This window comes from Phascolarctos cinereus, unplaced genomic scaffold, assembly GCF_003287225.1.
Source record: "Phascolarctos cinereus isolate Bilbo 61053 unplaced genomic scaffold, phaCin_HiC Scaffold_726;HRSCAF=1367, whole genome shotgun sequence".
Lineage (NCBI taxonomy): Eukaryota > Metazoa > Chordata > Mammalia > Diprotodontia > Phascolarctidae > Phascolarctos > Phascolarctos cinereus.
This window is the reverse complement of record NW_027556098.1, coordinates 284,597,119-284,611,386: the sequence shown is the minus strand read 5'-3', so window position 1 is coordinate 284,611,386 and position 14,268 is coordinate 284,597,119. Positions and strand designations below refer to the sequence as shown.

General features: G+C 39.7%; 1 protein-coding gene across 1 annotated transcript in view; it reads right to left on the bottom strand.

Moving 5' to 3' along the window:
- ENDOD1 (endonuclease domain containing 1) overlaps window positions 1-12,155 on the bottom strand; it is a 32,409-nt gene extending 20,254 nt beyond the window's left edge. Inside the window, exon 1 of the mRNA XM_021000705.2 lies at window positions 11,638-12,155. Within this exon, the coding sequence (XP_020856364.1) occupies window positions 11,638-11,934 (297 nt within the window). The 5' untranslated portion in view covers window positions 11,935-12,155. The remainder of the gene's footprint in view (window positions 1-11,637) is intronic.
- Window positions 12,156-14,268: the final 2,113 nt, after the last annotated feature.

Here is a 14,268-nt window from a genome sequence, read left to right as displayed (position 1 = left end):
TGCATATTACTTAGAATATGTATAAATAAATCATAAGCAATATGGTGTATGAACATATACATATAAATTCATGTAATTGATTTGATATACAAAATACATGTACACAAAATGTAATTATATACAGTACATATAGCTAGATCATTATGGAAAACTTTTGAAAGTATAGCGTTATGTAAATTTGAGATGTTGCTATTAGCTAAGTAAACTGACCCGTATCAAAAAGTAGATCTAGGACTTTTTTTCAGGTAATTTTTACTTTTAAAAACTCCAAGACTTAAGCTTTCTTAGTAAATCCTCATAAAAAGAGCCAATTCTTTTCAAACATATACAGGACTTCATTAGCTTCTTAGCTTACATCATTTCTACGGCTTAGGTTTCTTTTCTTATTATTCACAGCAGGTTAGTTTCCATACTGGGTATTGTTTTCATTTCCAGAGGACTGATGATTCTTGGCATTTAGTTTCATTCATTGAAATGATCTCTCTATTCTCCCACAGTGCTCTGCACCTCTCCTCTATTTCAACAGAATGAGCATTTCTGAAGCAAGGTATTGCACAAGGCATTGGGAAAGGCATTGTGCTAGTGACACAAACCAAGAGTGCCTGCCCTCAAGTTTATATTTTACTGGAGGAAACACTGGCTAAGCAGCTAAGGACGATGCACATGGTTATTTAGGGTAGGAGAGAGCAGTATCAGCTGCTGGGGTGAGAGTGAAAGTAAGGAAGATGTTGCCATCGGAGCCAGCCCTTGAGCACCTCGAAGCCAGGGAACTCGAAGATGCAGAAGTAAGGACATCATACTTTTCAGGCAAGAGGGATATTCTCATGGGAGGTGGGGACACAGAATGTTGAACCCTAATTCCTGAACTGGAAGCGACTTCTCCTTCCTCTGAATTCTCGCTGACTCTGTACTCCAGCATCTCTATTTTGGATCTTGGTAATTTTGTCTTTTTTCTTCTTTCCCTCACTAGACTTCTGGGCTTAGATTCTTATTCTTTTCTTTATCTTCCTCAGCCTGGTACTTCATAAGCATTCATCACCTGACTCACACATCTCTGACAAAAAGCAAAAAGTGACTTAAGGCCTACTTCACCATTTGAGAAGGTTTGGTACCAAGATGTTGGCCAAATTGAACCATGCACCAAGGACAAGACCAGGAATAGAATGAAGCACTTTAATTCCTATGATAGTTTAGAATTTTAGGACTGATGGACACGTTAAGCCCCAGAGCCCCAGATACATCCCCCTTCCTCCACCACACCCCAGCCCCAGCCCTGCTTTCAGCCCAGCCCCAACAGCCTTCAATCCAGGGAAGCAAGCCCTATATGTAGGATCTGACAATGGCTTCAAAAGCCCCTGCCCTCTTAGCAACCACAGCTATTGAAGAACCAGAAGAGAAAGTCCTCAGCACCAAAGTCCATAGAACCATAAAATGGTTCAAAATAAGAAACAGATATGATTTTATCAGGACAGATGACATTAAAGAAGATGCATTGCCAGGAATGTGCCGGAAACTAGCTGACTCTCAAATTTTCATCGTGAACATTTATATCTCAGTAAACATTACAAATTGGTGGTTTATTATTTTGTTAATTATCTTAGAGTGTCAGAGGTTGGCTAACTACAGCCTGAGTCCAAAGAATCCAAACAAATTAGGCCTGTGGCCCAAATGTGTTTGTGTATTCCCAGAGCTAAGAATAGTTTTCACATTTGTAAATAAAGTTTTATTGTATTTAAAAATGTAAAAACCAGTCTTAGTAAGAGAGTGGTTGGGCCAGTTAGTGTACTTAAGATGGTAGACTTAAGATGGAGTCTGGATGAATGATGGAGAAAATATTAATAATATAAATTAAACTTAAAAATGTGCCCTTGCTTCTGGTTGCTAAACAGTCACCAGCACTGCGCCCCTCCCCTCCTCACCATCTGCTTAGTCATTCATTGCACCTTAAGGACCATGAGACCTTCCATTTCACCTACAGCTAAAACTGCCTCAAAGTAGTGCTTTACGCATAGTAAGTGCTTAATAAATGCTTTAAAATACTTTTATATTCATTCATTCAGACTGAAAAAGATTTGGAAAGGCCATATGGTCTATGCAGGGGCAATTCAACATTTCCTCTTCAAAGCCCTTGGAAACCTAATCTTTTCATGCTTAATCTCAAAGTTTGTTAAATATCTACTGTGCACAGGGCCCAATGCTTCATGATAAGGCAAATGTAAATTTTAGATAAGTCACAGTTTCTTGTCACAGATGTGGAGCTAGAAGGGACCTTAGAAGTCATCAGGTCCAATGCTCTCATTTTATAGATAAGGACACAGGCACAGGGTGATGAGATGACTCCCTCAGAATTTAGATCTTCCTGACTCTCATCTCAGCTCTCTACCCAGCAGACCATCTAGTTGTCTTTGAGTTCATACTCTAGTAAAGACGTAAGATGAATGCACAGATAACCATAACATACATGATAAATAGTGCATTTTTTGTTGTTGTTGAGTCCTTTTTCAGTCATGTCCAACTCTTCATGACCCTATTTGGGGTTTTCTTGTCAAAGGTACCGAATTGGTTTGCCATTTCCTTCTTCAGCTCATTTTACAGATGAGGAAAGTGGGGCAAACAAGGTTAAGTGACTTGCCCAAGGTCACACAGCTAGTATATATTTGAGACCAGATTTGAACTCAGGAAGATGAGTTTTCCTGACTCTGAGTCCTACACTCTATTCACTGCACCACCTAACTGCCTATAAAATGTGAATTAGAGAGGTGCAAAATAAAGGGTGGGGTAGATAAGATCAGGTAAAACTTCTTGAAAGAGGTGGTATTTAAGTCCAGCTTTAAAGGGTGAGTAAGAATAAAGCAGGTGGAGAGAGGTCACTCCAGGCAGAAAAACAGTTTGAGCAATAATATAGAGGCAGAAAAGCACTGGCCAAGTTGGGTGACCAAGAATAGTCCAGTTAGACTGGACTATAGTGTGAAGAGGAGTGATATGAAACAGGTGCAGGAAGTAGAGGGATGCTGAAGTGGTCAGAACTTTTCAAACTCCTGACAGAATTCTATCCTCTTTGTACAAATCCTGGGAAACGATTCCAGTACCTCTGAGAGACATTATTCAATGTTCTATTAAACTTTACTACAATAAAAACATTATATTTTAACATAATTTTAACTAGTTAGCAACAGGGACAGAGGAACAAGAGGTAATATTTGTAAAGGTACATTGTTATTGTCCAGTTGTTTCATTCATGTCCAACTCATGGGATTTTCTTGGCAAAGATACTGTAGTGGTTTGCCATTTCCTTCTCCAGGAGTAAAGATTAAGTGACTTGCCCAAGGTTACACAGCTAGGACATTTTTGAGGTTGTTTTTGAACTCAGATTTCCTGACTCTAAGCTCAGCACTTTATCCACGGTGCCGCAACCTAACTCACCCCAGAAAATGGTAGGTGCTTAATAAATGCTTGTCCCCTTTCCCATTAACTATCATCCCAACTAAGTTCATTATATGTGATGCTCCACATTCCTAATTTCCATCTCCCTGACAAAAAAAAAAGTGGGGGGGGAAGGAATTGCATTCTCATATCTCTATTTTTGGGGCCGTCATACCACCAACACATTTTAAGCCTCAGAATTTGTTCAGTGGCCAGATTAGTTTAAGAAACAATGGACTAAGGAAACAAAATGGCCATTACTGGAACAGCCTCATCTTGAAAATGTATCAACACATGCATTAAATAAAAAGCAATCAAACCAGTATGAGATTATAATGCTTCATTGACCCCATTAATTATGATGTCGGCTCCATATTCAGACTAAAGGTAGGATTAAAGAATAAAACAGATTTTCTTTCCTGTTTTCCAAATATTAGTGTTATGTGATACAATGGTATCTATCCCTTCACTTTAACTGTCAACACCTGGCTACTATGGTAACAATGTGACCCAATTACATATGTCAACAGACCTGTCAACTCAGCAAAACAACCTCATTTGAATTAATCTTTTCCCTGAATCAAATGTTACTGGGTTGAACAAAATGGTCAATTCAGTCGTTCTGGGTAGACATGTTCTCTTATGTAGGGGACCAAATGACTCTCAGAGTAGACGTATTGTTGGAGTAGATTGTGCTAGCCAATAACCAAGTAATGAAGTCATTGAAGGTCCCATTCTTTCCAAACTAGACTCAGTGAAGTATAATGAACCAAATCGAGACCAACCCACCTTAATATATAGGATGTCACCCCTAAATAAGAGGAAAATAACATATAAGTATGCACTGGAAAAGAATTTACAGAAAGCTACTATGAAAAAATATGAATTTACAAAATGAATAGTACTAGGAAAGTGATTATTTGTATTCATATAGGATTCCTTTAAATAAGAGCTCTCATCGTTAATTTGGTTACAGATCATTAACTACTTGGCAAAAAATCTGGAGAGCTTGGGGCAGGGGGAAGAGGGGGAGGGGTGTGGTTAAAGTATCTGGAGTCTCTACTAACTGGAAAGCAAAATTGTAAGCTCTTTGTGCCTGATTTCATTTTAATAAACTCAATGTTCTGCTTGAATTGAAATATAAACATCTCAAAAATTATAACATAAAGCAATAAAAAATTGTTTGATTTATTTTAAAAAACTCAAAGAACTGATATGCCTTTGACATATCAACAACACATTTATGATGTCAAGCAAGGTACACTTGTATTTGACTAAATTTTTTCCTTATCTTCAGTGTGATTTCTTTCAGACACTGAGTACATGAGCTGTACTAAAATGCATAACTAGAATGAGGTAATGGACTTCTTTTCTATTCTGGGCTCTCCTAATAATCCCCTAGAGTCAACTTCTCTATTCTTCTTTTTCTGAACTGCCAAATGGATATACTCAGCAATAGATAAAATTATTACTGAGAGACCTGTCATATTTTATGGTCCTAGAGGCCCTAGAGTAAACTTATAGGGAAATGTTATGAATCACAAAGAAAAAATAGAACATATCAATGCTGTTCTATATCTTTTTTTGTCAGCAGTAGTCCTAAGAGCTGGATTAGAAAGCATAAACTTCTAAAAGCATATAAACTTCAGTAACTGAGAATAGGACAGGTTTTTTTTTAATCTTTTTTTCTTTTTAGACTTAATATTTCAAAAAGGAAATAAAACTTAAATTTAAAAATCAGTCATATTTGTTATATTTCTAGGAAATATTTATCTGTCCATGTAGCTAGAATTAAATCATGATGAATGATAGATAGGGTTAATACAGGTCTCAAGCTGAGGTTTTGTGTTTTGGTTTTTTTTTTAATTTTTTGACCACATCTACAAAATACTTAACTGTGCAATCAACATAGTGAGCTTGGCAGATGCTTCATTCAGTCCATGTGAAAGTGGCATATGCCAGAGACAAGATATCCAGATTGTGATTATATGAAGTTGGCTTTCAATGTGTTGAATGGTTTGCTTTCACATAGATGGAACCTGGAAGAAGTTTTATCATCCAACTGGCTTAAGCAATGATAGGAAAAATTACTTTGCAGTATTTTGCAAGGATCTTAAAACTATTCCTCAAGTTGATATTCAAATCACCCTGAAACAATAAGATGCAAATGAAAAATAATCATTAAATGCAGCATATAGAGTTCAGAAAAATGCTCAGAAAAAGAATTTATGTCCCAACTGTATATATCACAGTAGGAAAGAAGACCTGAAGGATTTACTTTGGACAAAACCCCACTCAGCTTTCTACTTTTACCCAGCACACAATACAATGGATTGGAATGTCATTGCTCACCATGTTTGTAGAATGGAATCATTCCCTTTTCAGCAGCTGGCTTCTTGATTATTCAGTAGAGAGAGATAGGGTAGATAGAGCTCACATTTTCCATCAACTAACTTATGCATTCATTCCCTATTTACTGGGCACCTCTTCTGTTCAAGGCTCTGTGCTGGATGTTCTAAGAGATCATGGGACCAGTCTGAATCCCTCATTTTACAAATGAGGAAACCACAGGCCAACAGCAGGTAAATGACTCACCTAAGATGCTATCACAGTACTTTTCCTAATGGCCGGCTGATCAGTAAGGGAGTCATTTTTGGTGACATGCTGTTCAACCCTACTGAAAATCTTGTTGCTTCTGTCTTCCCTCATAACAGCAAGCTGATCTTGGTATACTACTTTATGGTTTAGGAAGTCCTTTACAGACATTACGTCATTTGATTTGCTCAACATAATAGGGGTAAAATTATGGTTTAGTTGGGATACCATTCATTGGAATCTCAATAAAAGCAACATTATCTTTATATTTTTAAGCATCCCATCACCTTCACTTGTCTTCCCCCGCTCCTCAGTGGCTATCACAAGTAGAAGTAGGGAAAGTTGCTGGAGTTTTCTGCCCCACCTCCAGTGGTCCAGGGACTGAAAAAAATTTTTTTGAATCCTAGCAACGGGAAAATGAGGTCAGTTTACTAGATCCTAGGTCCCTGTGCTTCAGATCCATCATGGCAGACTATCTGCATACACTTGTCTTTTCCATCCTGCTAGTCAGTCACATATTTTGCACCCCTTACTCTCAGTTCTCTTCGGGAAAGTGATAGAGCCAAAGATCTAGAACTGGAAGGTACCTCAAAGGTAATCTAGTCCAACCTTCTTAATTTTTAGAGGAGGGAACTGAGGCCTCAAAGGGTTAAATGACCTTCCCAAGGCCACAGATTGTGTCAGGAGCAATCAAGTCTTTCGTCAAGCCAAAGTTTGTGTTTACTCCATGAAGTAACACTGCCTTCCTCATTGCAAATTTTCTACTTTCCTCTGCCTCCAGAAGGTCCCCCCTGGATTCTCCTTTGGCTCAGTCAATGTAATTGAAAAGATCTAGCTCGTTCAGAGATGTATTCCCAGAGTTCTGTCTCTGGGAACCTGGAATCCACAGCTCTGTCACTGACTCACTCCATAACCTAAGGCAAGGGCGAAGCTTCCCTTTTGTCTTTGCTCCTCCCCTGGCTGATGAGGGCCTAATAATAATGCTGACCTCATAAAAGTGTGTCCTAGGTTTGGGTAAAGTGATTCACAGTCATGAAGTGCTTTATGCCAGACAAAATGTAAACCTCAGAGCTACGTATCTCTCTGAAATGGAACTTGATACTAGCTAAAATATCACCATCTCCAAGAAGCCTTTCCCAATCCCCCTTAATGCTTCCTTCCTTCCTTCTGTGATTCTGTTCAGTTTATCCTGCATATATCTTGTTTATGTGTAATTGTTTTCATATTGTTTCCCCATCAGATCGTGAGCACCTTAAGAGCAAGGATGGCTTGTTTGTTTTTTTGCCTTTCCTCATACTCTCACTTTAGTACAGTGCCTGCTTATTGACTAATTGACCTTAATGGGTACAAGACATAAGGAGCTGGCTGGTCAACAGGGATTCATTTTTGGTGATGTGTTCTTCAACCCTGCTGAAAATCATGTTCCTTTTGTCCTCCATCACAGCTAGCTGATCTTTGTATGCTACTTTAGGGTTTATGAATCCCTTTATGGACATTATCTCATTCGATTTGCTCAACAACCGTGTGAGGCAGGTGGCTCAAGTGTTATCTCTTTTTCCAGGTAAATAAACTGAGGGAGAGCAGTTTAAGTGAACTGCTAAAGGTCAGACAACTGGCCAGTGGTAGAACCCTGATTCAAACCATGGCCTTCTGATTTCAAACCCAGAGCTCTTTCCATAACATACTACAGTTGTTTCTCAGAACCCATAAGTGGCTTCCTATTGCCTCTAGGATAAAATACCGACTCTCTTGGATGTCTGAAGCCTTTCATAATTTGGTTCCAGTTGACCTTGCCAGACTGATTGATTACACAGTCCTCCCCCTCGCACACCTTACCTTCCCGCTGAACTGGTGCATTTGATATTCTTTATACCCTGCATTCCATCTCTTGATGTGCTTTTGCTCAGGCTATCCTGGATACCTGGCATGTGGTCCCTCCTCAGCTCTGCCTCCTACAGCAGAATTCCTAGTCCCCTTCAAAGCTCAGGTGGTAGCTTCTACCATCAACTAATCAATCAATTATTTTAAAAAATTTATTAAATGTTTACTCTGTTCTAGGCACTATGCCAAGCACTGAGGACACAAAGAAAAGCAGAAACAATTTCTGCCAATAAGAAGCATCAAAGAGAGAAGCAACATTGCAAATAGCTAGGTACGTAGAAAAAATACAGAGAGCAGATGGGCAATAATCTAAGAGAGGAAGATACTAGCATTTGGGGGGGCTGGAAAGGTTTCCTGTAGAAAGCAGGATCGGATCTGAGATTTGAAGGAAGCCAGGGAAATTCAGCAGTAGAGGTAAGAACAGGTAGGATTCTTGTCATGGGGGAACATCAACTGCAAAGATTTTTATTTACTTCTTGACATGTATGTAACATTCCCTCCAGTAGAATGTAAACTCCTAGAGGGCAGGCTATGACTCAGTGTTTTTGGCTTTTATATCTCCAACTCCTATCACAGTGCCTGACACATATTAAACCCTTTAACAAATGCTTATTGACTGGTGAATAAATGAAAGAATGGCTGCATTTAGAACTCTGGCTCTCAGTTAAGCTGTCCAGAGAAATGGCTCTTGGTACAGCACATGTGTCTTGCAGACAGAGGCAATGCACTCAGCCAATGTAGGTATGAGGCATATAAGGAGTCAGTATTCTGACCTATTTAGACAGTTGGATGGAACACCATCATCTACCAGACCCAGTGCTGACTGAGGCAGGGCTTGGGTATCTCTGCTCAATTAGCTGAACCTTCCTCATGCTCTATGGCGCTCCAATAAGTACATCACAAAAAGTTAACTTCTAATTTCTAGAAACCACAGAAGGAAGCAAAGGCTAAAGTGGACCTCAGAAATTATCTAGTTCTTTATTGTAAAGGCAACGTCAACTATTTGAAGAACTCTTCACCTCTAGCACAGTCCCTGGAATGTAGCAGGTGCTTAAAAAGGCTTGTTCAGTCAGTGCCAATAAATGTTTATTAAGCACCTACTATGTGCAGGGTGCTGAGCTGCAAGTTGAAGATTCAAAGAAAGATAAAAGACAGCCCCTGCTTTCAAGGAATTTCTAGTCTAAAGGAAGAAACAACATGTAAATAAGTTGACCACTAAGTGAAGGGGAATTAGACTTATCTGCTTGATTTCCAAAGGCAGAACTAAGATCACTGGTAGAAATTGTGCGGAAACAGATTTTGGCTCAGTATATCAATTAACCACCTAACAATAGGAGCTGTCCAAAAATAGAATGGCCTATCCCAGGTGGCAGCAAGTTCCCTCTCAATAGAGATGCTCCAGCAGAAGCTGGAGGTCCACTTGTCAGACATTATAGGAGAGATTCATGCTTAGGGTAAAGGTTGGACTGCATGACCTCTAAGCTTCTCTCCAAATTTGAAATTTCTTTGATTCTCTGAAATGCAGACTCAGAGATATTAAGCAATTTGTCCAAGGTTACACAGCTTGCCACAGAGGCAAGGACAGAGGCATAGAACCAGGATGTTAAACCGGGTCTCCCAGCTCCCAGACCTTATACTTTCCAATACACCACACTGCCATGCATTTTCTTATCTAGCCTTTTGGAAATTCTTAGCCTGGCGTTGGAGTTCCTTTATCAACTTCCCCCCTCTCTCAACCATCTCATCAACGTTTTATCCTCATTATTCCCCACTACAGACTTCCTATTCTAACTAGACAGAGCAGCTTGCTGTGATCTGTATGTTATTTACTTGCTCCTGATCTTATCCATTGGCAGAAGGGAGGGCCCTTCACTGGAACCTCCTCCTTCCTTTGCCAGTTGATGCCCCTTACACTCCATTCTTACTCAAAACTCACCTTCTCTGGGAAGTTTCTGAAGGCCCATCCCACTCTGATCACTTTTTTCTCCTTGTGTTTGTGGACACATCTAGTTTCCTATGTATTCTTATTCCTTTATATCCTTCTAGTATGGGGTGGGGGAGGGGAGATGGCTTCTAGGGTGATGTATTTATACAATGGACACTTAACAGATATTGCAAGATAGCAGCTATATTTCAAGGCTTCTAAATAAGCTCATTCTAAGAACGGAAAACCCAGGTGCTTGTCTTGGTATTCGTTTGGGTGGGGCTGGGGGGTGCAGGCTATGGAGATCAGGAACAGGTTGGGTTAGGGTGTGTTTATTACATCAGGAGGCTTGGGAAGGATTTGGCAGCAACGTGGACAAGAGAGAGAAGGCTGGGCAAGTGGAAAGTGATGGGCAACCTTCTCGCTAGGTGAAGGGTTATTGGCTTCTGCAAGTGTGTGTGTGTGCATGTGTGTGTGTGTGTGTGTGTGCACGTGTGCATGTGCATGTGCATTTGCATGCACACACTTGTGCCCATGCCACAATGCCTTAGAAGTAGAATAGTTGGTTGAGGAGAAGGTGTGGGACAGAAGGCTGAGAACTGATGGCCATTTCAATTCCTCTGACTGGCTAATATTGAACACTGCAGCACATTGCAGGGTGTGATTTGACAGCTGAAGGCTTGATTTCTGAATCCTTGGGGTTGATACTGGAGAAATGATGAACGGGGGGGAATTATTTTGTCCTTCCTACCAAGCCAATAGGCAGACATTCCCCAGGTTCTTGCTATTCCTTTTTTAAAAATCCTTTTTAAAATTTTTTCTTAATTTGACAATTTCTGGTATTTTCCCAAATGTAGAATGGAAGATAAACTACAATGAATAACAGGAAACACTCCTCCAAATTCCTAAATTTCTTAATTGTGAAGAAATTAATTAAATACCTCATAGTGTCTCTTAAGTTAAAATCATTGTCCATGTTTCTGTTTCTAAGCCTTGTGACCATAGATCTTCCTTTTTTTTTTGTAAATAGTATTTTATTTTTTCCTTACTTTTATTCATTTTACATAGTAGAGCAGAGAAAGCACTGAACTTGAGGTCAAAACCTGGCTCTACGAGCTGCACAACCTTGGACAAGTCATTAACCTTTCTGAGCCTACCTACTTCACAGGAAAACAGGTTGTAAATTGCAAAGCAAAGTATATGTGTAAGTTAGCATCACTTGGGACCTATACTAGTGGAGTACCTTATAAAAGCAACCGTTCATGTTGTATGTGCATCATCATTTATATAGATAAATTTCTGTGTAGAGCAGTAGATCTTAAACTTTGTATGTGTGTCATGGACCCTTTTGGCAGTCTGGTAAAGCCTATGGATCCCTCCTCAGAATAATGTTTTAAAATTTAAAAATATGTATAAAATTAAATACATAGGATTACAAAGGAAGCCAATTATTTTGAAATAGTTATCAAAAAAAATTAAAAATAAGCTCATAGACCCTGGGTCAAGAAGAGTCTCTCAGAGAACCAAATGGTTCTACTGTCATGTTTTAGTGGTGTAGGGACTTGGATGAAAATGTAATAAAGTTTATGAGCTGAAATTCCATTCTTAAGCAGAGTATAAAGGCTTGGGGGTGGGCGGGGAGAATTGAATTCAGGTTGGAGGAAGGCACTTTCTGGCACAGCATTTCATGGGACAGTGCCCATCACCCCTCCTGTTATTTAGGCCCCCTCCCTCCGATTCCAAGGCAAAAGAAATTAACCGCCTTCCCTTGTTTAGGTCCCTCTGCAGAATATCTACAAAAGTGTTTGACTCACCTGGGGTTCGATCATCCACCCCTGCTCCCTACTCTCTCCAGAGACAGCATATCGAAAAGCCGAGTAAACAGGTATCTTTTCTTGGGTGCTGTACAGGGTGGCAAAGCGCTCCTTGCCGTTGTATTTTTGACAGATTTTCACGTGGAAAGGCTCAGCCAGTCCTTTAGGCGGGGTCTCTTCATAAAAGAACTTGTTACATTCAGCAAAACCGGCTTCATCTTCCCCGATGATTCTGCCCTCTACAAGCCAGAAGAAAACAAAGAGACTACCGAGGGGGAAGAGAGATGCTGGTCTCATGTTGGACTTCCTGAAATTGACCGTGCCCTCCTTCAGCTCCCTGGGCTGGGGGCTCGCTTGCTCTGAGGTCTGAGACTGGAAAGCAGCAGAGAAGCCCTGCAAGTGGATTGGAATCTGGGAATGGTTTACAAGGGAAATGAAATCCGAAACCCAGCCCTTCCCTTCTGGGAGTGGACTCTTTCTACAGGCAGGGCACTGCCAAACTGCATGGAAGCTGTAGGGTGTCACGGGCTGCAGAGACAAATCAGCCACTGGAGGCTGTACCTTTGGGTTCCCCCTTTGGAGATGGCTTTAAGGACTTGGGCTGCAACTATCAGAGTGTGTTGAGAAAGAAAGGCTTCAAGGAAGCGTGGGTTCTGGGAGATAAGGGCTTTTTTTTTTTTCTGGTGACGCTGATCCCAATGCTCAGGACATAAATGTCTGAATGTATATTTAGAATATTCAGAGTATGGAGATGAAAACCTAGGTTTTGGAGCATCGAAGATCTGCCTCCTGAGAAAGTGCTGTCCAGAGCACACTGTAAGGGCTAATACGGATCTAAAATTTAGCATTAAGTACAGACTGCACACCAAATGCATTTGTAAAACAATCATGTAGTTGTTCTCCAGTGGAAAATTTCAGAGGAAAAAAAAAAGAAATATGACTAGGAGGGAACAAGACTGATTTTTATGTGATACGTGGCATTTATCTCATTATTTTACCATTAATTTGTGTATGTACACACATACCTACCTGAAATTAACTGTAGAATGGAAAAATCATTAGCAATTTCCTGACTTTTATACTTCTATTGTAAAAGATAATCATTACTTAATTTAAGCCTCTGTGTCAGTACATAAAAATTATGGACTTGTGTAAAGGTTGTATGCTCTAGCTCCCTAGTCAAGGCATAAATCCCTTCAATAATAACTTCAAGAAGTGGTTCCCCAGCTTGTTTGAAAATCTGTAATAGAAAACTAGCTACCTTCTGAATACACATTCCTTTATAGATAGTTTAATTACTTGGAAGTTTCTCTTTTACTAAACGATAGCTTCCATCCATTGGTCACAATGTTGAATAAATTTTGTATCCTTTCTGTGAAATTCAGGCAATACAATTTAAGCATCCTTATGGAAATTCAAACATACTATAATTTATCCTGGTGTTTCTCAAAAGCTGTACGGAACTTATTCTTGCAATCACATGCATTTACAAGAGTCTCTCCAATCACTCTGAGCAAGCTACAAGTCCTCCAAGCAAAGAATTAGTACTATGCCATGAGCAAAAAGTTTGAGAAAGATTGAGTTATTCTGATAGTCTTAATGAGGTCAAAAGGTTTAGCCTTCAACCAATTATGGTTTGCATACTTTGGGGACAGTGAACCACACTCAACACTTAACCTGCTTCCCTCTGGAGTGGTATTTGCTTTCCCTTCTTTATGACAACCCATATACCTCCTCCACTTCCAATATTCTGCTGGAAATTCGCCCCCTCTATAAAAGCCATCCATATAGCTCCAGCAACGTCTCCATATTGTGTTCATAGCTAACAAACATGGGGCAGATAGAGCACCCCCTGGAGTCAGGAGGACCTGAGTTCAAATCCGGCCTCAGACCAAACACTTGACAGTTACTAGCTGTGTGACCCTGGGCAAGTCACTTAACCCCAACTGCCAACCCCCCCCAAAAAAAACCAAACAAACAATTTCTCCTCTTCAAAGACAAATTGATTTTAATGCCACATCGCTCATGGATAAGTGTGCATACAAATTATGTGGCTAGCGTCTGTATATACTGGGGTATAGAAATGAAATAGGCAATAGTAAGAAAACCAGATTTAACAATGGCATTACTGAATAAGAACTAATTTATTAAGCTTATATTCATTTTGGTATTTCTGAAATATCTTACTTAACTTGCCTTATAGAATACTGGTGAACCAAATTAGTATTTGTAAAAAAAATACTCTAAGTAACAGAATTAAACCATATGAGATTATTGAGGGAGCTGAGAAGGTGGAAATTATATTATAACACTGGCTTTATTTTTCCAGAAAGACCAAGCCCAAGAAAACCAGACTTAACTGGTGGAAAGGAGGAAATGGTGTGCTGAGGTAAGAGGATTAAGTTCCTGCCAGACCTTGAGCCCTAAAAAAAAAAAAAAGAGGAATGAGTCATACTCAACTGAAATGTGGGTAGAGTTATTCTTTTTCCAGGCAAACTGAACTAGAGATGGTGTTGATGTTTAAAGGTACTCTCAGAGAATTAATTTCAGATGAAATAACAAGCAGGAAGACTTTCTCTGTCTCTGTCTTTATTTCTGTCTCTCTGTCTTTGTCTCTCTCTCTCTCTCCTA